The sequence below is a fragment of the Lacerta agilis genome, chromosome 17, assembly GCF_009819535.1.
Source record: "Lacerta agilis isolate rLacAgi1 chromosome 17, rLacAgi1.pri, whole genome shotgun sequence".
NCBI lineage: Eukaryota > Metazoa > Chordata > Lepidosauria > Squamata > Lacertidae > Lacerta > Lacerta agilis.
The window spans coordinates 23,588,304-23,608,554 of NC_046328.1; the positions used below are offsets into that span (position 1 = coordinate 23,588,304).

Consider the following 20,251-nt stretch of genomic DNA (forward strand, 5'->3'; position numbering starts at 1 on the left):
CATCACTCATAAGAATATGGCTCTAAGGTCAGTGTTGAGCAAGGGTTTAAGTAACATTAGGGATATTAATTCATTAGTGTGGAGGGAAACAAATAAGCAGAGGAGCAATGTGAGGGGAAAAAACACAAGACACACACAATAGGGTACATACATCCAGCCAGATGGCCTTCTTCTAGAAAGTTTTTAATTTTTTCTTTCTTTTTTATTAGTCTCCTTGTTATGACCAGTGCTGTCCTCATTCCCGGCTTGTTTTTCATGGAAATAGTCATTAAAACACTTCATAGAAGTAGGAGAGATTTAAAGAGCATGCACTCTCTAAGACTATTTTGTTTGTTTGTTTGACAAAACATGTGCTTCTCTGGGTCTTTATACCTTTCCGAATCCAGGTGATGTGGGGGGGGGGGGAAAGGAGAATTGGGGGGTGGGGGTGGGAGAGACATATACAAAGAGAAAAGCGTGGCTTTGGGAGGAACATCATTAGGGTTTTAGTGGGAAAGGTCAGCCAAAATAGCGGCCAAGAGCACCAAGGCAGTGCAGGAAAAAGGGTTACCTGAAATGTTCCCACCTGATCCAAGGCTGGCACTTTCTGTGGGCAGGACAGGCAGAGGGTGGGCAGTGGTCAAGGAGGGCTCTGTGAACAGAGGGCTCATGAATGGTGAGCCTGATATGTCTCCAGAGATGACTTCGGCAAGTGAGGGGGCATCCTCTTTCTGCCCATCATGCTCTTCACCACCTCCAGTTGGCACTGGGGCAGCCATGGTGGTTTCCCTTTCTTCATCTGATTCTTCTGCTGACAGGTCTGGCGTGGTGCTCTCAGTGGCCTCCTCAGTCTTATGCTCCTCCCCAGGAAGTTGGGTGCTAACTGCATGTTCTGAGTCAACCACGGCCTCTTTGGGACTGGAAGTTGCAAACCCCGCGGCAACGGCAGGTGAAATCCACGCAGACCCAGAATGCTCCTCGCTCTCTTCAGACAGGCTGGCAGCTGTGGTGCTTGAGGATTCTGGGACCACACTCTTCCACACTGCCGTCCTCTCCACAGTTGCAGCTGTTCCTGTAGGCACAGCCCCTGAAAACTCTGCATCGACTGAGTCACCAGAATGACCAGGGGCGTGGGTGCTTGTGAATCCAGGAACAAGCCCGCTTTGCAGGACTACATGCATGTGGGTCTGCTCAGTAGCTGCAGAGGAGCTTTCAGGCAGCCCCGAGTGCTCAGGCTGATGAGGAACAATGCCAGCGTTTTCAGGATCACCGTAGCTGATATTTTGAGCCACCTGCTCTAGAGGGACAACCTTCCTTTCAGCTGCAATCTCTGAGGTGGAGGGCGATGACGATGGGTCTTTATGCAGCTCTTCAGAGCTACTTGCCGCTTGGCTTCCTCCGCCAGTGGAGAGGCTGTCAGAAGAGTCAGTTTCAGTGGTGCCTTCTCCTCCATGCTCTTGAGAGGGTGCTAGGGCAGAACCTGCAGGGTCATGAAAGCCATGGGGTCCATCCTCTTCTTCTGATGTGCTGAGGTCTGGGGAGGTTTGAGACCATGCCTGAGTGGTGCTTTCCACCTCATCTTCTGCTGTGGACTCAAACTCCTCTGGAGCCGCTTCTGAAGGCCCGGGCAGGTTTTGTTCTTCATCAGATTCCTCTTCTCCCAGATGGCCTAGATCCAACATTTCATCTTCCTCAGTGCTCTGGGCTTCTTCTGTGTCTTCCTCTGCAAAATTGAAAGGAAGGAAATGAGATCGTCCCAAAGGTGAGAATTGTCCTTAGACACTGTACTTAGAAAGACAATTAGTTTGTAGATTTGAATAGAGATCTGAACAAGAAACTGACCTTGCATCTTTTGACAGTGGCCAGGAACACAACTGCCAAGTTTTGGAAGACTTTTGATATTAATTATCTGGACTATTGATATTCCAAGACTTGGCAAATTGCTCTTCTTGAAAAAGCTAAGAGTTCAAAGGCCCAAGTACTCGAGATTCCTTCTTTGCCATTTGGTCTAATTTTATTTCATATACAAGCACAGTGTCAGGTCCAAACGTATATGCAAATGTTGGGATTTAGTACAATTAAAGGTCTCTCTTAATCTTTTTTGAAATGACACATTTTAATTGTTTTGATTTAGACCATGGAACCAATGATAATCGTGGAACACACATCCTTTCCCTCTTGGTATGTTTAATTATTGATTCAGTAATTCACATGCTTAGCTATATCCTCTATTTTCTTATTGGAAATTGCTGACAGCTTAACATGTTTAAGATAATTTCTCTTTCTGTGTTATTAAAATTCAATAAATAAATAAAGAAAAGAAAGACAACTAAACCCAGGAGGCACTTGCAGATCTATTCTAGGGTTAGGCAACCCTTGACTCTCCAGTTGTGGTTAGATTCTGACTTCCAGCAGCGAGCAGGGCCAGCAGGCTACAAATTATGGGGGTTGTAGTCAACAATATCTGGATGATCACCCCCAGTTAGTCAACGCTGGCCTAATCAACAGTGAGATTCAGCAAGTGTCTCCTATTTCATGGTCAATGCTGTGTCCACATTTGGGTGTGTGAGAGAGTTTACCTCCTCTGTTTGTGTGGGCTTTTTTTTTTTTAATGGAGCACTCAAATAAGATTGGGGGGCAGGCAGGAGAGGCACCATTACCAATTGCAAAAAATCAATTCTGAATTGAATGGATGAGCACAACATAAATGTCTTGGATTTGCCAGAAACTGCCAAAAACAAAATACTGCACCACATTATCTACCCAACGCTGTCAGGTAGTTAACTGCCAATTCATGCCAAATACTGGCAAAAAAGGTTCCAAATACTGGGTGTCAGGTACTGGTGTACAATACACATTTACTCACTGACTATGGAATGAATCATAAAATTCATTTTCCTGGAATCTCCATTTAAAAGGAACTTTGATAGGAAGGTGCAAAAGAGGGGTCTCTGTATCTGATACGCATTTATTTATTTATTTATTTATTTATTTATTCTTTAAATAATTTGTATGCTGCTTAATTACAGTCATCTCAATAGAGTAAGACTAAAAATAAGTTCAAACTATAAAGTCAGAGTTCAGCTGAAAAGCTTGATAGAATAATAAAGTCTTCAGTCAGGGCCAGAAGTTCAACAGGGCCTGTCTGACTGCAACAAGAAGGGAGTTCCACAAAACTGGGCTCACAATACTGAATGTTCATCTGAGCTGTGCATCCAAGCCATGGGGCACCACTAAGAGCAACTCCCTTGAAGGCCTCTGCACTGATTGGCAGCAGACCATCAGGGTTTCAAGCATTTCCAGCCCGACCTGGAAATGCCAAGGATTGAACCTGGGACCTTGTGCATACAAAGCAGGTGCTCTAGCACTGAGCAGCAGCTCTTAAAGGGCTGAGTTATAGGGGGTGCAAATCTCTCTCTCTCTCTCTCTCTCTCTCTCTCTCTCTCTCTCTCTCTCTCTCTCTCTCCCTCCCTCCCTAACTTGTGTTAGCACCCAAGTTTTGGTTTCTGTCCAGATGATGCAGGATGGTTTATGCAGATTAAACAGATTGGAATCGTTTTTTGTTTATTTTTGCATAATTTATGCTGTCTGAAGAATTCAGGGGTCTTATGAGCAAAATCTGTCCCATTTATTTATAGAACTTTAATTTCATTTGCTTTGTTTCTCACCACAGACAATTCTCAGCTCTCTGAATCAATATCACAGTCTTCTCAGTGGTAGCCCCCGTTGTCCAGATGTGAGCATTGGGTTTGTACAGGGTCTACATGCATGAAACCCAATGGGCATAGCCCACAATCATACAGCCCATTCCGAGTATGGGATTAAAAGGACTGACCTTTTAATTTAGAATGTAAGAAGAGCCTCCTGGATCAGGCCAATGGCCCATTTAGTCCAGCATCCTGTTCTCACAGTGGCCAATCAGATGCTTGTGGGAAACCCACAAGTGGGATCAGAGCACAAGAGCACTCCCTCTCCCCTCTTGTGGCTTCCAGTAACTGTTATCCAGAAGCATTACTGCCTCTAAACTGTGGAGGCAGAGCATAGCGAACATGGCTAGTAGCCACTATCCCAAATGAATTTGTCTAGTCTGATGGTCATCCAAGTTGGTGGCCATCACTGCGTCCTATGGGAGCAAACTCCATTTGCACAATTTTATAAACTTCCATTAGAATATCACCTATAACTCACCTTTTCTCTAACTAACAAATCCCAAACACTGCAACCTCTCCTCATAGGGGAGTCACTCCATTTTAGTTGCCCCTTTTCTGAACCTTTTCCCAGAGAAGTTTCCTTCTTACCCAAAGGGTTATGTAGTCGAACCCTCTGCAATGCAGGAATCATAGCTGCTCAACCCTTTATGATCCTCAGACCTTTCCTCTCTTCACCTACCATGCCTGTGTCTCCCTGGGCAACCTCCATCTCTTTCTTTTCCCCCTTCCTCATCTCTCTGTTCTGGACTGAAAGCACAGCTACCTGGGCCTGCCTCAGGCCCTTGTGGGGCTGTCTCTTCAGGGGCACTGCTGGGCTTTTGCTGCTGAGCCTCAAGGTTGTCCTGCAAAAGTGGCACGGAATAAATGGCCCCTCTGGATTCCTTCGCCACCTCGCGCTCCGCTTTGGGCAGCCGCAGCTCTTCCATCTTTTCTGTCACAGTCACAATCTCCTTGCTGCCCTCTGCCTCGGGGACTGGAGACTCAGAAAAAGGGCTTGTCTCTTCTGTGGGCAGAAAGAAAGGGGGTGTTACTGCCTCTGGGGGTACTTCAGAAACATCGTTTCAAAGCAGCCTGGGCAGGAATGCTGAGCTCACTCACATAGGGCTAGGCAAGACAGGGCAGAGGTTTGCTGCCTGAGGCAAAGGACCAAGATGGCACTTCCCCCTGGTTCTGTGTACAAAAGACAACCAGACTGGTAGTTGAAGAATACTGGTAATGAGCATTTTCCCTCACATGTGAATGAGGGCAGCAGGCTAGTTTGTGGGAGCGGGGCTCCAGGGCAGGTCATGTGGCACAAACAGGGGAATGGCCAGGGGGAGCCCACTGCCACCTGAGGCAGTTGCCTCACCCAGCCTAATGGGAGGGCTGGTCCTAAAGTCATGTTTATTTATTGACATATCTGCCCATGTTTGAAAAGGGGGGGGGCTGGGTTATGTCATACCACAGCATGGGTACATAGCGGAAAGTTAGCAGAACCCTTCCCTCTCCATGCGCCAATGACTGGCATAGAGAGGGAAAGTTGAGAGGTTCAGCCCCCACTTCCCTGCATGCTCCTTCTAATAACAAAAATGAACTTAGGTAAAGGTAAAGGGACCCTTGACCGTTAGGTCCAGTCATGGACAACTCTGGGGTTGCAGCGCCCATCTTGCTTTACTGGCCGAGTGAGCCGGTGTACAGTTTCTGGGTCATGTGGGCAGCATGACTAAGCCGCTTCAGGAGTTCACCCCATCACGGGGATTCAAACTGCCGACCTTCCAATCGGCAAGCCCTAAGCTCTGTGGTTTAGACCACAGCGCCACCCACTTAGGTGGCTTTAAAAGTGAGTGAGAGAAATTCACAGTGGGCAGGTTTAGCAATGGCAATAGCTTTGGTAACTACTTCCTAGTTACTGGGGGTCAAGGTAGGGGGGCCAGTTCTGCATACTCCCAAAAAAAGGATGTGTTGCACCAAAAGATAAGAGGGCATGGATTTGCATAAAATGTGCACATGGTGATTTATTTGTATAGAGTCAAATTTAGAAATAATTGCTGTAATTTAAACAGAAATGCAACACATTTCAGCACAGTGGGGAAGACACAAGGTGGCTTTTGGGCTGGCTCAGACCTGCTGACTCTGGATGAGCTCCCCAAACCATCTCTTTTTAGTGGCTTCTTATTTTTAACTCAGACTTGGGATGGACAGTCCTCTATTTGAAAATAGGACACTTGAGCCACCCTGACAGCAAGAGAGGGCTACTGTTCTAATGGACTTCCCAGAGGCATCTGAATGGTGGGCTAGGTCAAGTGAAAAGGTGTATGGAGGACCTTTAACACTTGTAGAGAAGCAGGGATTTCAGCATGTGCGCTGTGGAAAACTGAACTTTGGATCAGCTAGGGCTACTGGTTGGCTACAGCAGGGCTCTTCTTGAGGAATTCAGGTGTTCTTAACACTGAACCCATTTTAGACATGAATGGGGCAGATCACTCAGCCACAAAGCTCACTTGGTGACCTGGGGTCAGTAACTACATCTCAATGTAACCTACTGCACAGGGTTGTTGTGCACATTCAATTTTAGACTCTGGAGGAATTTAACCACTACAGTAGTGATGGGGGGGGGGGCTTTAGATAGTGATCTGTATTATCCTCCTGCCCAGATCACTCCACCCCTGCAAATGGTAGGGGTGGGGGTTGAAAGAAAGTCAAATGACACAGGTGGGGAGTTTGTATCTCCAAATCTGCCAAACTGCAACTCCTTTCATCCTTTTGACTGTGTTATGGGGAGATTGGTGATGGAAATGAGGATGTATTTGACTTGGAAGATGAAGATTGGCAGATTAAGGAAGGGAAGTGAGTAATGACAGTGTCCAAAGGGAATTATTCTACCGTAGTTTTACTCAGCTATAAATTCCATGGTGTCCATGGGATTTATTCTGTAAGAAGTGTATTTAGGATGATGGCATCAGTTACTCATTATGCTGTTGCAGTCTGTTTATGGGCGTGGGTGTGCAGCAGGAACAGAGTTGACCTTTTCAATGAAATTCAGGGACATATATGTGCAAATGGTTGTGCCAGTGATGGTGCCTCCAACATCATCTCCCCATTCTCCCCTCTCTTTCCTGCACTCAAATATGACTGGGGTGGGGGGCACACTGCTGCTTGCAGGTGGACAACCCCCAGGGTGTATGCTCCTCCATGGTCTGAGGGCTTTCCACCTGCCTTCCCTTTTTTTGCATTTTGAAACCAAGCCACAAGGGCATCACACACCACATTTTAAACATAGCTGCTTGCACATTTTGAACATGGAGCTGCATGTGCTTTGTCCCATTGGCAAAAGACATAGGCAAGCCAGGCTGCATTCTAAGGTTTCTTCCAGACAAAGGTTGCAAGTAGGCTGAACGGCACCCACTGTTTGTTTATTGAGAATTCATTCTGATTTGTTTGTGCAAAGGTTAGTGGATGGCATTTAAATTGGTATCATGTCAAGCAACTGTTCTGATTTGCCAAAATGCATCTATTGAAAATGCATTTGTTTGAAATGGGTTCAAGTCTGAAATTGGTTCAAATTTCAGATTGGTTGAAATGCATGTAAACTCCCATGTCAAGCATTTGTTCTGATTTGTTTGTGGGGAGGCTAGACAACATTGCCTCTAGCAATTGTTATTCCCCATGCACACACTTTCCAGTGCATTTTCCTGTCACTTTCCTTCCACCTCAAGAAGTTAGGACTTTAGGGAGGCAGGGTGAGGAGGACCAGGTTTGTTGTGCAAGAGTGCCAAATCCACATTAAGGAATGTGCTGATAATGCAATGTTGCAAGTACTTGACTGAATCCCACCTGCAACATGGGAGCAGTCTAAAGTGTGTCACAAAGACCTGCAGCTTGTTTTAAACTGTAAAAATGGGTGGCAATCCCCTGGGGTACCTTTGTCTATCATTCTGGGTGGGTTGGCAGGGTTTGTGTGTGTGTGTGTGTGTGTGTGTGTACGTGTGTGTACACACACACACACACACACACACACCTACCTATATAAAAGCAAATCTGGACGGTGCCTCCTTTGAGGGCCCAGACTTGGCTAATAGTGCCACTATAACAAAACCTTTCCAAGGACCCTGCAGGAATTAAATCACATAAAACATTAGCAAACTAGGGGCTCATCCACATGTACCTTTGCTATGTGCTTTCTACGTACAGGTCTGGGCTTTCCAGGTCTGTGTCCAAGCAGTTTTTCTTTGTCCCAACACTTACCCTTGGAAAACACATGTTTTACTGCAGAACTGGAGCAAACAGCAATCTGCATCAAACCCAATTGGTGTTTGCGGTGATTCAGCAGTAAAACATGGGTTTTCTCAGGGAAAGCACCAAGACATAGGAAAAACCGCCCAGAAACAGACCTAGAAAGAGTGGACCTGTGCCTAGAATGAACAAAGCAAAGGTGAGTGTGGATGAGCCCTAGAAGTAATGGTTCAAGTGAATAGAGTTGCCACCTTTCCCCCACTGGCTCTGCTCTTGTGCTTTTGACAGGAGCCTCTAAGACAGAGAAATTTTGCAGGTGCATCTCTTCCTGGCAAATGATTGGAAAAATTTCATGGACTGAATTTATCTTGCGTTTTGACCTCCAGGTGAGCAAGGTGGCAAACCTACTCATAGTTTAGCCATGCCAGAAGGATTGTTACCTCTAAAGCAATATACGTCATATTTGCTTTGGGGATCTGGAAATCCAGTCTGGTTGCGAAAGACGAAGATGGTTTTCACTCCTGAGACGTTTCCTCCACACTTCTCCCGTGGGGTGACGATGGGGTACCGCACACTTCCGTCTGCCAGCCAGCCAGGGTTGCAGTGGTCCAGACCTTCATTCCATGCTGCATACAGCTGGCCAGTCGTGGCAATCTCCACTCCCAGAGACTTACACTCAGCTTTGGCTTCCTCCCAAGTGAATTTCTCTGGAGAGCTCACCACAAACAGTTCTCCTGCAACCAGAGACAAGTCGGGTGTCAGTGTTTAAAGAGATAAGAACAAAACATGCTTTGGCTTGAATTAAAAGAAGCATATTTACTTATCTGTTATAACAGGAATGGTTAATCTGTGGCTCTCCAGATGTTCTATTTATTTAATCACATTTATAAATTGTGTTTAATATTTGATTAATATTTCAAAATATTTGATTAATATTTCAAAAAGCTCCAAGCAGCCTAGGCTGTTACAAAGTATGTGTTATTCGACTTCCATCTCCCATCAGTCCCTGCAACCAGCGTGGCCAATGGTCAGGGATGTTGGGGGTTGTAGTCCAGCAACATCTGGAGGGCCACAGGTTCCTCACCCCATTTTAAAATGCTTAAGACAAAGAAACATCCCAGCCAGGCAAAAATACTTGAAGGGTGCAGAGCAGGACCAGTGAGAGGTGTGGCCTGGGGAGGGTCCAAGGAAGAGTCCCAGGCACTGGACATAGATGCCTGGAAGGCTGTATTTGGCCTCTTGCCCTGAGGTTTCCCACTCTTGTGCTAGATAGTAAATTAATGTTACATAAGGGCTTTCTGAAGATTGTTATCTGGGGAGAAGCACTTAGGTACTGCTCTTTGGTGTGAGAAGAGGGGGCTTCTTCCTTCAGTTCAGGTGGCAGGCAAGGCAGTGACATGGGGCACGGCATTCTTGGGGTGGAACCCTCTTTACGGGACTCTCTCCTCAGTGAGTTTATGCATGTTTTAGTGACAGGTGCAAATGACTGGTGTTGCAGTTTTTAATAATGTACTTAGGTTTATTTTACATGACATTATATAGTATGCTCTGTTGTTGTTTTAAATTTTCATCATTAAATTCTTACAACATTGTAAAACTTAAAATAAAACATCCCACCCTGGCCCAGAAGATAAAATGTATGCAATACACCAGAAATAACATCCAAATAGGATAATAAGTGCCTATCTCATTCAACCATTTGCAGAGAAGGCAATGTACACTTTATGCTAACCAGAAAGTTTCATATTGTGAATTGAGCCCTCTGTTTTCATTTCCAGCCATGTACATAATAAAGCTGGAGCAACCTATTGTGAAAGCATCCTTATGTTTCAAACCTTGTGCCAGTTTTATTTTATTAACCAATTTTTCCACAGGTGCTACTTGTCATAATTCATTGTACCAGTTTGCCAAAGAAGCACCCTCCAATTCTTCCAGTATCTCATTATTACAAGCCTGGCTGCTAGTAAAATATATCTTATTCAGATTAGGTTAATGTTACCTCTTGTAAAATGATTGAGCTGAGCCAGCTTTGGACATTTAAAAGTGTTTTGTCCAGCAATTACTTTTATTTCAACCAATGCTTCTTCTCAGAACTGAGCCACTTTCCTATATGCCCACCACACATTCCACAGCCTCTCCAGCAATTCAGTGAATATGAGGAGATAATATGGAATCTTCAAGCGGTCCAGACTTGAGACTCACCTCTGACTCCCAAGCTGCGACATTAGTCCCACTTTCATTTTCTCATTTTTGATTTATACTTAATAGTGCCAACAACAACAACAATTGTTACATATACCCTGACCATCTGACTGCGTTGCCCCAGCCACTCTGGGTGGCTTCCAACAGAATATAAAAAACATAATGAAGCATCAGACATTAACAACTTAATTTTATTTCACCCTAAAATGGCAATTCAGAGAGCAACATACCTACCGGTACTGTTCCTCAGCATTACAATGAAATGAAAACTAGTCCTGCAATGGGGCAGGAGAAAGGCATGAGCATGTAGCTGGCCAGAAATACGTATCTTATTTTTAAAATGGCTTGTACCTTTCTCTTGCCACATTGCAGCACTCATGGAAACTGATAAAACAAGCATTTCATCAGAAGAACGCCTCCTTGTCAAGAAACACACATAGTGCTCCTTTGGTTTGGTCCTTTGGAAAACTGGAATCATGGAAGCAACAGCTTTGCAACAAACTACCTCATGTGGCAATGCAACTCACCTGTGGGACTCATCACACTGGTTGAAGGTTTTTGGCATGGGTAGGCAAACTAAGGCGTGTGGGCCAGATCCGACCCAATCGCCTTCTAAATCCGGCTTGCGGATGGTCCGGGAATCAGTGTGTTTTCACATGAGTAGAATGTGTCATTTTATTTAAAATGCATCTCTGGGTTATTTGTGGGGCATAGGAATTCGTTCATTATTTTTTTCCAAAATATAGTCCGCCCCCCCACAAGGTCTGAGGGACAGCGGACCGGCCCCCTGCTGAAAAGGTTTGCTGAACCCTGATCTATGGGCTAAATGCATAGGCATGAGATATCATTTTGCAATATTTTAAGTGGTATCTCATTTGTTGAGATTGAGAGAGACTAAAAAGGGAAATTCCGCCTCACGGAAGTCCAGAGCTCTTCACTGATAGTAACCTGCAATGTTGTGGTAGTATGCTGTGTTGTAAGCTCTGATCTGGAGGAAAGGGTGGGGTATAAAACAATGACATGAATGAATAAGTGTCTGGTTGATGGGCTGTATTTGATGGAATGGATCACAAGTTCAGCGGGCAATGCAATAGTTAGCTACTCTATACATCCCATAGCAAAAGGCAACATGAAGACTCTGATTTCAAAGGGCAAGGATATTTTGGCAATCTAACTCACCATACAGTTCTTCAGCATAGCAATAGACGTCATACATGTCTTCTGGGTCCACAACCCCATAGTTACGGACACCTGGAAATCCATCCATGTCTCCGTAACAGGCTTCACGAGGGGTCTGTATGGGGTACCTGAAGATAAGAACAGTGTTCAGTGTCATAGCCCTAGACTAGGACGAATCAGAGCCCTCCACCAATAGCAGATTAGGGAAAGAGACGGAACTACTCATTGGCATATTCCACATACAGCTGATGTCACTGGGGCTAGCAAGAACTTCTCTGAACCTCAAGGGCACCCCTCTGTCACCAGACTCTGAGGACTGGTTCAGAGACTCCTCAAGGGTCAGAAGGGTCAGTAGAGATATCCCCACAGCTTGTAATTCCAGGGCCTAGAAGGAGTCAATTGCTAAAGAGGAAGGCACCACTCAGGGAGGATGGCTATGGCCCAAACCTGAGGCCTAGGGGAATGTCACAGGGAACAGCCCTGGTGATGCCATTAAGTATGACACATTGAAGCATTAACTACAGTTGCTGAGAGTATACCATTCAACTTTGCATTAATAATGGCATGTGCTAACATATTTATATATACCTCTGGGAAATTAAGGTGGTGGATGGGTGGGGTCTCCTTAGTGCTGAGCTTTACGGTATGCCCTGCTGCCCTATAAGCAATGTAAAGCACTTTTTAAAAAAGGTTTAGCTTTTTAAAAAGGTAGGGAGGATATGAGCCCCTGAGACACTTCCTAAGATTCTCCCTAGGCAAAGCTTCCATTAGAATAGACATGCACAATTTCATGAAGGGAACCAGGAACCATAGGAAATCTGGCTTCTCATAGTTCTTTATTTCCCAAGAAAGGCCATTAGCATCCAGGGGCACCACAGTCTTAAACTTCCCATGATTCCTCAAAGCAGCATCAAAGGTGTGCCTGATGCTCTCCCATGAGCCACCCCCACCCCATTACTACCAGGTAACATTTGGAAAAGAAAAGTGATGGGGTGGCGGGTTCTCTAGTTGGACTGCATGCCCCCTTGTGGTCCCAGTGACCCCACTGGGAATGTGAGGTTTTGAACAGGTTCTTTCTAAAAAATATATTTCTTTTTAAAATGAACAGTTTCCACTGACCCCATTTCAAAGAAGTGCTGCAGGGAGTTTGAATTTCACTTATGCAATGCCTACAGAAAAAGCGGGAGGGATATTCCACAATGTCAGTGCTGCTTTCATAATGTGTGTAGCCCTTAGTCAATACTGAAAGAGCCCGGCTGCTGGATCAGGCCAAAGGCCCAGGTAGTCCAACCTCCTGTTCACAAGCAGTACATCATAAGCACAATGGCCACCTTCTGGCTCTATTCCCCAGCAACTGATATGCAGAGACACGCTGTGCCTCTGATCCTGGAGGCAGCATAAATCTTGGGCTTTTATAGCTCCATAAAAATGTCACCATTCCTGAAATTCAAAGCTAATAAAAACGACGAGTTCTTAAAAGATGGCTTGAGAGTCACATTTTCTCATTAGCACTGTATCAAACACCCAGTTCCAAAAGAGGCCAAGCCCTCCCTATCCTGGAAAGGTTTCTACCACCTAAAAGCCACCCCACCTGCCTAACCTCTGATGCAGCCTATGTGAGCCTGGTATCCTCCAGATGCTTTAGACTACAGCTCCAACCACTCCCAGGTAGCATGGCCATACAGCCTGGGGCTGATGGGATTTGCATTCCAAAATGGCTAATGGGAGTTGTAGTCTGAAACATCTGAAGGGAAACCAAGTTGGGAAAGACTGCAGATGAAGTTCCTCTGAAGACAGGCATTTCCCAGTACTCTTTCCCCATTGCACAAATAAATGGTATGGTATGTGTTTGCACTTTTGTGCATCACAAATTACAGCGCATGAGTGTGGAATTTGCTACCTGGAGTTGGGAATCCAGAATGCTGGCCTTCCTTTGATAAGAAAAATAAGTGATAATGGGGGGAGGGGTCACTAAATTAAGGATTAGGGAAATCTGTGGAGGACTGGTCTCTTAATAGTGATGAGCCATGAGAGCTGCATGTAGAGCCTGATTGTTCCAGGGCAGTCTACCCTGATTACCGGATACATCTGGAGAACACCAGGTTGGGGAAGGCTGCTCTGTAGGTTGCAGAGCAGAAGATAATCTCAAATAACAGAAACATTCTATTTCCAGATTTCAGATCCATGTGTGTACATGTATACGCATGCATAAATACAAGGTCTCTGGCACAGAGAGAGGGGTATTTTCTATCATTTGCTGCTTGAGATAACCTTTTAACAGGAGGACTGCAATGGTCTGAGTAGGACTTCACTGCTGGGCTCCATTTGAACATACTGTATTTCATATAGACAATTTTGTATGGATACTTATTTGGACATGTGGGTATACTGGTGGTAACTGTATCCTTAATGTGAGTTGATGGTTTTATTACTATATTTCTTTATCATATCTTACTTTTTAATTATCATGTCTTACTTTTTAAATAATCATTTTAATATTTTTTTTAATTTGCGGATAAAAAGTTGATTAAGAAAAATACTAGAGGAAGACCTTTAAATGATCATTCATTTGTTCACAGCAGCCAGAATGGTAATCTTCCAATAGCTGTTTCTATTGATGTTTAGCTTTCTAAAATTTGGAAGACAGCAAAATAACAAGTTTGCAGGAGAATGAACTCCATTTATTCTCTCTTGGAATTATAATGTGAAGGTCTTAATCTCAGGGTCGTGGGTTTGAGCACCACATTCGGCAAAAAAGAGATTTCTGCTTTTCAGGTGGTTGGACTAGATGATCCTCATGGTCCCTTCCAACTCTAAAATTCTATAATTTGATTCAGTCAATGCATATCCATTATTGGGGGCATATAACATAATTTGTAAACTATAATTTATCATTCTAAACTCAATTGTATAATGATTATTACCACAGGTGCCTTCATTCTATACCAATTCTACAAGAAAAGAAAAACTAGATATATAAAAGCCTGGCTCTTTGAACTGTAATTATTCTATATATGTACTTGAAAAATAATTTTAAATATAAAGAGGAATGTTAAAAGAAAAAGAAAGAAAGAAAGAAAGAAAGAGAAAGAAAGAAAGAAAGAAAGAAAGAAAGAAAGAAAGAAAGAAAGGGGCCAGTTTGACTGATGTTCTATTCATTCATTATGTCACTAATTCACACTTCAAAATTTAATAAAGAGAGCCAGTTTGGTGGTTAAGTGTCAGACTAGGACCTGGGAGACCAGAGTTTGAATCCCCATTTGGCCATGAAGCCAAGAGTGACCTTGGGCCAATCACTACCTCTCAACCTAACCTACCCTGCCAGGTTATTGTAGGGATTAAATGAGGAAGAGGAGCAGGAGCACTATGTACACCACTTTGAGCTCCTTGGAGAAAAAGGTAGGGTATAAATGCATTTAATAAAGAAATGTCTACAGGTAGCAGGACATTTTTCACCTCATGCCACAGACTGACCAAGCTTCGAAGTCCTACCTACCTGACGGTTTGGTCGGCGATCCAGCCTGCATCACACTGCTCGTAACCACTGAGATAGGCAGCATACAACTGCTCCGGTGTAGCAATCTCAGCTTCTATTTTGGTACAGGCCTCCTGGGCCTTGGCAAAGGTGTAAGCATAGCGGGCAGAGCCTTCCCGGTAAAGGAACACAACTCCTAGAATATGGGAGAAGGCATCATATATTTAGAGCAAACTGAAAGTGCATTGCTTTCCTCCAATAATCCAGGGAACTCTAGTTTGCTAAGGGTGCTGGGAATTGGAGCTCTGTGGAGGGTAAACTATTGTCCTAGGATTCTTTGGATTAGATAAATTCATGAAGAGTGGTCCGTTGGTGGCTGTTAGTGATCATAAAGGTTTAGTGGAATCTCCATATTCAGGGCAGTATGTATTTGAATACATAAGAGTGTGCTGTGGGATCAGGCATAGGGTCCATCTGGTCTAGCATTCTGTTCTCGCAGTGACCAACCAGATGCCTGTGGGAGGCAGAGCATAACCATTGTTGCTAGCAGTCATCGATAGCCTGCTCCTCCATGAATTTGTCTAATCTTTTTAAGTCATCCAAATCAGTCGCCCTAACTGCAACCTGTGGGAATGATTTCTGTAGTTCAACTATGTGCTGCATGAAGAAGTACTTTCTTTTCTATGTCCTGAATCTTTCAACATTCAGTTTCATTGGATGTCAACAAGATTTAGTGTTATTGCAGAGGGAGAAAACCCTTTCTCTATCCACTTTCTCCATACTATGCATAATTTTATAAACTTCTATCATGTTGCTTCTTACTCACTACTTCTCTAAACTAAATACGGTTATCAATGGCTACTAGCCATGATAGCTATTCTCATGGGTGTAGCCAGGATTTTTGTGGGGGGGGGGGGGAGGACTTTTGTTGGGGGGGCAGAGCCGACGAGATTGGTCAGATATTTAAGTATTTCTATTGTTTTACTTGATCGGGTGGGGGAGGCAGCTGCCCCCCCGTCCCCCCTTGGTTATGCCCATGACTATTCTCAGCCTTCATGGTCGGAGGCAGTTGCTAGGAATCCCAAGTAGGGGTGAGTGCTGGGTGGGCAGGGGGACTGATGTTTTTCAGTTCTGAATGCAACATGGCTTTATTTTTTGTGTTAGTTTTGAAACTGAATAAAACTTAGGGCTCATGCAGAGTTCTGCTTCTCCTGCCGCTTTCCTCTGGGAAAACGTGGTTTTACTGCTGAAATAAGTAAACGCCAATTGGGTTTACTGCAGACTTAAATTCAGTGCTAAAGTGCAGGTTTTTCCAATGAAAGCAACAGAACCAGTAGAAAAACAACCAGACCCATGCCTAGAAAACACAAGACAAACCACACAGACCTGTGCTTTCTGGCATAGGAGAAGCAAAAGTGTGGCTGAGTCCTTCATTCCCCCAAACCTCCACAATTAGAATGGGTGTTTTCTGAGATCAGGCCTAGTGCTATGGGACTTGAATCTGCAATAAACACAGCAAGCCCTTTCAGCAACAACGTTGCACAACGTTACCTTTGACCTTCACCTGCAGCAGGTCATGCCCATCCTCGATCCCATGTTGGACATCGCAGCGGTACACCCCAGAGTCGTTGGACCGCAGTTCACTCAGGACCAAGGTGGCATCTGTTGGTGAGTCTGGATAAAAGGGCAGGGAGACTCTGTCGCGGTAGGCTTCGCTCACCTTCACCTTCAGGCCCCGAGCGACCAGGATTTCTGCTTCTCTGCCCTCTGTGATGAAGGTCCACTTCACACGGGGTGCCCCTTGGACAGCCCGGCGGCCTACAGTCCCGGAAGTGGGCAGTGGGTGCAAGTAGGTAATGTGGCAGGGGATGGTGAGGCTGCCGGAAAGAACAGCTCGGACTGGTGGGTATTTGGCAATGGAGACCCGCAGAGCTTTGAGGTCATCTGGAAGGGAGAAGCAGAGAACATGAGAAGTTTACATTTGGCACGCACAGGGCAGATGTAGGAATAACAGCCCATGGCCTCAGTCCTGGGCTGCATCATTTTATACACCCCTGTAACAAACTACAGTTCCCATGATTCTTTGGGAGAAGTCAGGAGTGTTTAAAGTGGTGTGATACTGCTTTAAATATTCGGTCAGAGGGGGGTCTTAGAAAGTCTTGTCGATCTACTGGAAATCTCCCAGAGATTTACCAGCAGATCCAGTTCTGCCTGCTGTTGTAGACTAGCCCCAAGTTCCCAGTTACCTGTGCTTTCCCTGGAGAAGCTGAATGCATTCGTGAAAACAGCCTGGGCAAAGGTAGAGAATACCAGCAGGATATACGCCATTATGGTTTCTGTCAGGGAGAGGGGGAAATATAAAAAGTATTAGAAAGATAGGCAGAAGAAAATCCAAAACAAATGCTAGCTCCAGCATTCTTCCAAGTACCTGAAAGAAATAAAAATTAAGAAATGTCTTTGTTGGACTGTTTTTCCATACAAGATTTTTTAAAAAAAGAAATATTTTAATCCTAAAGAAGTTAACTGGAGGATAAACTTTGTTAGTTTAACACAAAGAGGCCATTTGTCCTAACAGAATACAGTGTTTATTATTTTATTTTATTTATTCATTGTATTATATCCTACTTTTTTGTCAAAATAGCTCAAGCATACATTATCACCCCCTCCCCTCATTTAATGCCCTGTGAGACAGGTAACACTTTGAGGCAGCGACTCAAAGATCACCCAGTGAGTTTCATGGACAAGTGAGGATTTGAACCCTGGTCTCCCAGGTCCGAGTCCAACACTCTGTTATTATACCTGATCACAGTCCTGGAGTTCCCTAGGTGGAGGGATTGACTGTTAAACCTCTCTGGATATTGTGAGGGGAATAGTGGGGCTCCTAACAAATTTAAGCACCCCTAACAAACTGCAGCTCCTGTAATAGCACATAGGAAGCTGCCTTACACTGATAAAAGGCCCATCGTTCCATCTTGCTCAGTATTGTCAGGTTCTCCAGGGTTTCAGGCAGGGACCCTGTTCCAGCTCCACCTGGAGTTGCCAGGGACAACCTGGGACTGTCTGTATGCAAGATAGGTACTCTACCAATGAGCTACAGCCATAACCAGAATTATTTGTGGGAAGTCATGACTGTTTAAAGTGGCAAGATAGTGTTTTAAATGTATGGTGCAAATGTGGTTTTAAAATACCCATTTTCCAACGATAGGAGGAGTCTAAATGTAGTCCAAAACTTTAGGACGGCACCAGGTTGGCAAAAGCTGCTCTTTGGCATCACATGGTGCCCAATAAGTGAAACCAACATCCTTGGAGCTGTAGCCAAGCTTTCCCTTGGCACAGAGCAGTGGCTGCCAATAGGTAATTGAAGTTGCACTTGCGGATCAACTGCTATCAGGGAAAATGTCAGCCAGCAAAATACATTTCACTGGCACATTCTCCACCCCCACCATTGTCTAGGCCAGATTCTTCTGAAGGGCAGACTCTTCTTTACAAGTACCATGACCTTTCGTCAGTACTGTCTGAAGGGTTTCTGCATGACGGGCCTTGTTTCACTCGCTTCATTGAACAGTATCTCCTATAATTTATTTCTAAGCGGCCTTGGCACAGCTTGTAGCATCACCAGCTTTGGCATTTTTGCAAAGACTGTTTCATTCCAAAGTCACAGAAGACAGACGGTCTGAGGCAGGCCAATTTGGGGTGATGCTTCCCATTTAGGTACTGGACATTATTAGCTCAGCCCAGGACCCAATTACACTTAAATCAGCCAACTTGGTGCCCTCCAGATGTTGCTGGACTACAACTCCCATCTTCCTCAGCCAGCTTAGCCAATGGTCAGGAATGATGGGAATTTGAGTCCAACAAAATATGGCCTAGAAACTAGTCTATGTATTATTTATTTTTAATATAAGTACTTATATAAATTGCAGCTGGAAAGTAGCATCGTAGAGGAGGCCTCCATTTCTCTGTGTGAAAGGGAACAGGAAAGCCTTTCACCCTTCTCACAAAGGTGAATTGCTGCAGGACCACTCCAGCAGGAAGGTAAACAGCGTTTACATGCACTGCTCTGGTTCGCCAGAAGCGGCTTTGTCATGCTGGCCACATGACCTGGAAGCTGTCTGCGGACAAACGCTGGCTCCCTCGGCCTATAGAGCAAGATGAGCGCCGCAACCCCAGAGTCAGACACGACTGGACCTGATGGTCAGGAGTTGTTGTTCAGTCGTTCAGTCGTGTCCGACTCTTCGTGACCCCATGGACCAGAGCACGCCAGGCACGCCTATCCTTCACTGCCTCTCGCAGTTTGGCCAAACTCATGTTAGTAGCTTCAAGAACACTGTCCAACCATCTCATCCTCTGTCGTCCCCTTCTCCTTGTGCCCTCCATCTTTCCCAACATCAGGGTCTTTTCCAGGGAGTCTTCTCTTCTCATGAGGTGGCCAAAGTACTGGAGCCTCAACTTCAGGATCTGTCCTTCTAGTGAGCACTCAGGGCTGATTTCTTTGAGAATGGATAGGTTTGACCTTCTTGCAGTCCATGGGACTCTCAAGAGTCTCCTCCAGCACCATAATTCAAAAGCATCAATTCTTCGGCGATCAGCCTTCTTTATGGTCCAGCTCTCACTTCCGTACATTACTACTGGGAAAACCATAGCTTTAACTATACGGACCTTTGTCGGCAAGGTGATGTCTTTGCTTTTTAAGATGCTGTCTAGGTTTGTCATTGCTTTTCTCCCAAGAAGCAGGCGTCTTCTAATTTCGTGACTGCTGTCACCATCTGCAGTGATCGTGGAACCCAAAAAAGTGAAATCTCTCACTGCCTCCATTTCTTCCCCTTCTATTTGCCAGGAGGTGATGGGACCAGTGGCCATGATCTTAGTTTTTTTGATGTTGAGCTTCAGACCATATTTTGCGCTCTCCTCTTTCACCCTCATTAAAAGGTTCTTTAATTCCTCCTCACTTTCTGCCATCAAGGTAGTGTCATCAGCATATCTGAGGTTGTTGATATTTTTTCCGGCAATCTTAATTCCGGTTTGGGATTCATCCAGTCCAGCCTTTCGCATGATGAATTCTGCATATAAGTTAAATAAGCAGGGAGACAATATACAGCCTTGTCGTACTCCTTTCCCAATTTTGAACCAATCAGTTGTTCCATATCCAGTTCTAACTGTAGCTTCTTGTCCCACATAGAGATTTCTCAGGAGACAAATGAGGTGATCCGGCACTCCCATTTCTTTAAGAACTTGCCATAGTTTGTTGTGGTCGACACAGTCAAATGCTTTTGTGTAGTCAATGAAGCAGAAGTAGATGTTTTTCTGGAACTCTCTAGCTTTCTCCATAATCCAGCGCATGTTTGCAATTTGGTCTCTGGTTCCTCTGCCCCTTCGAAATCCAGCTTGCACTTCTGGGAGTTCTCGGTCCACATACTGCTTAAGCCTGCCTTGTAGAATTTTAAGCATAACCTTGCTAGCGTGTGAAATGAGTGCAATTGTGCGGTAGTTGGAG

At 44.7% G+C, this 20,251-nt stretch overlaps 1 protein-coding gene across 11 annotated transcripts in view; it reads right to left on the reverse strand.

The window, feature by feature from the left end:
• BCAN (brevican) overlaps nt 1-20,251 on the reverse strand; it is a 51,661-nt gene that overhangs the window by 12,492 nt on the left and 18,918 nt on the right. For 8 of the 11 annotated variants that reach the window (XM_033174670.1, XM_033174667.1, XM_033174668.1 and 5 more), the window contains exons 2-8: nt 17,004-17,093; nt 16,309-16,701; nt 14,779-14,953; nt 11,283-11,410; nt 8,342-8,635; nt 4,369-4,692; nt 551-1,702 (exon numbers count right to left, since the gene is read on the reverse strand). In XM_033174670.1, the coding sequence (XP_033030561.1) occupies nt 551-1,702; nt 4,369-4,692; nt 8,342-8,635; nt 11,283-11,410; nt 14,779-14,953; nt 16,309-16,701; nt 17,004-17,085 (2,548 nt within the window). In that variant the 5' untranslated portion in view covers nt 17,086-17,093. The remainder of the gene's footprint in view (nt 1-550; nt 1,703-4,368; nt 4,693-8,341; nt 8,636-11,282; nt 11,411-14,778; nt 14,954-16,308; nt 16,702-17,003; nt 17,094-20,251) is intronic. The other 3 variants (XM_033174676.1, XM_033174675.1, XM_033174677.1) reach the window with 3 other exon arrangements.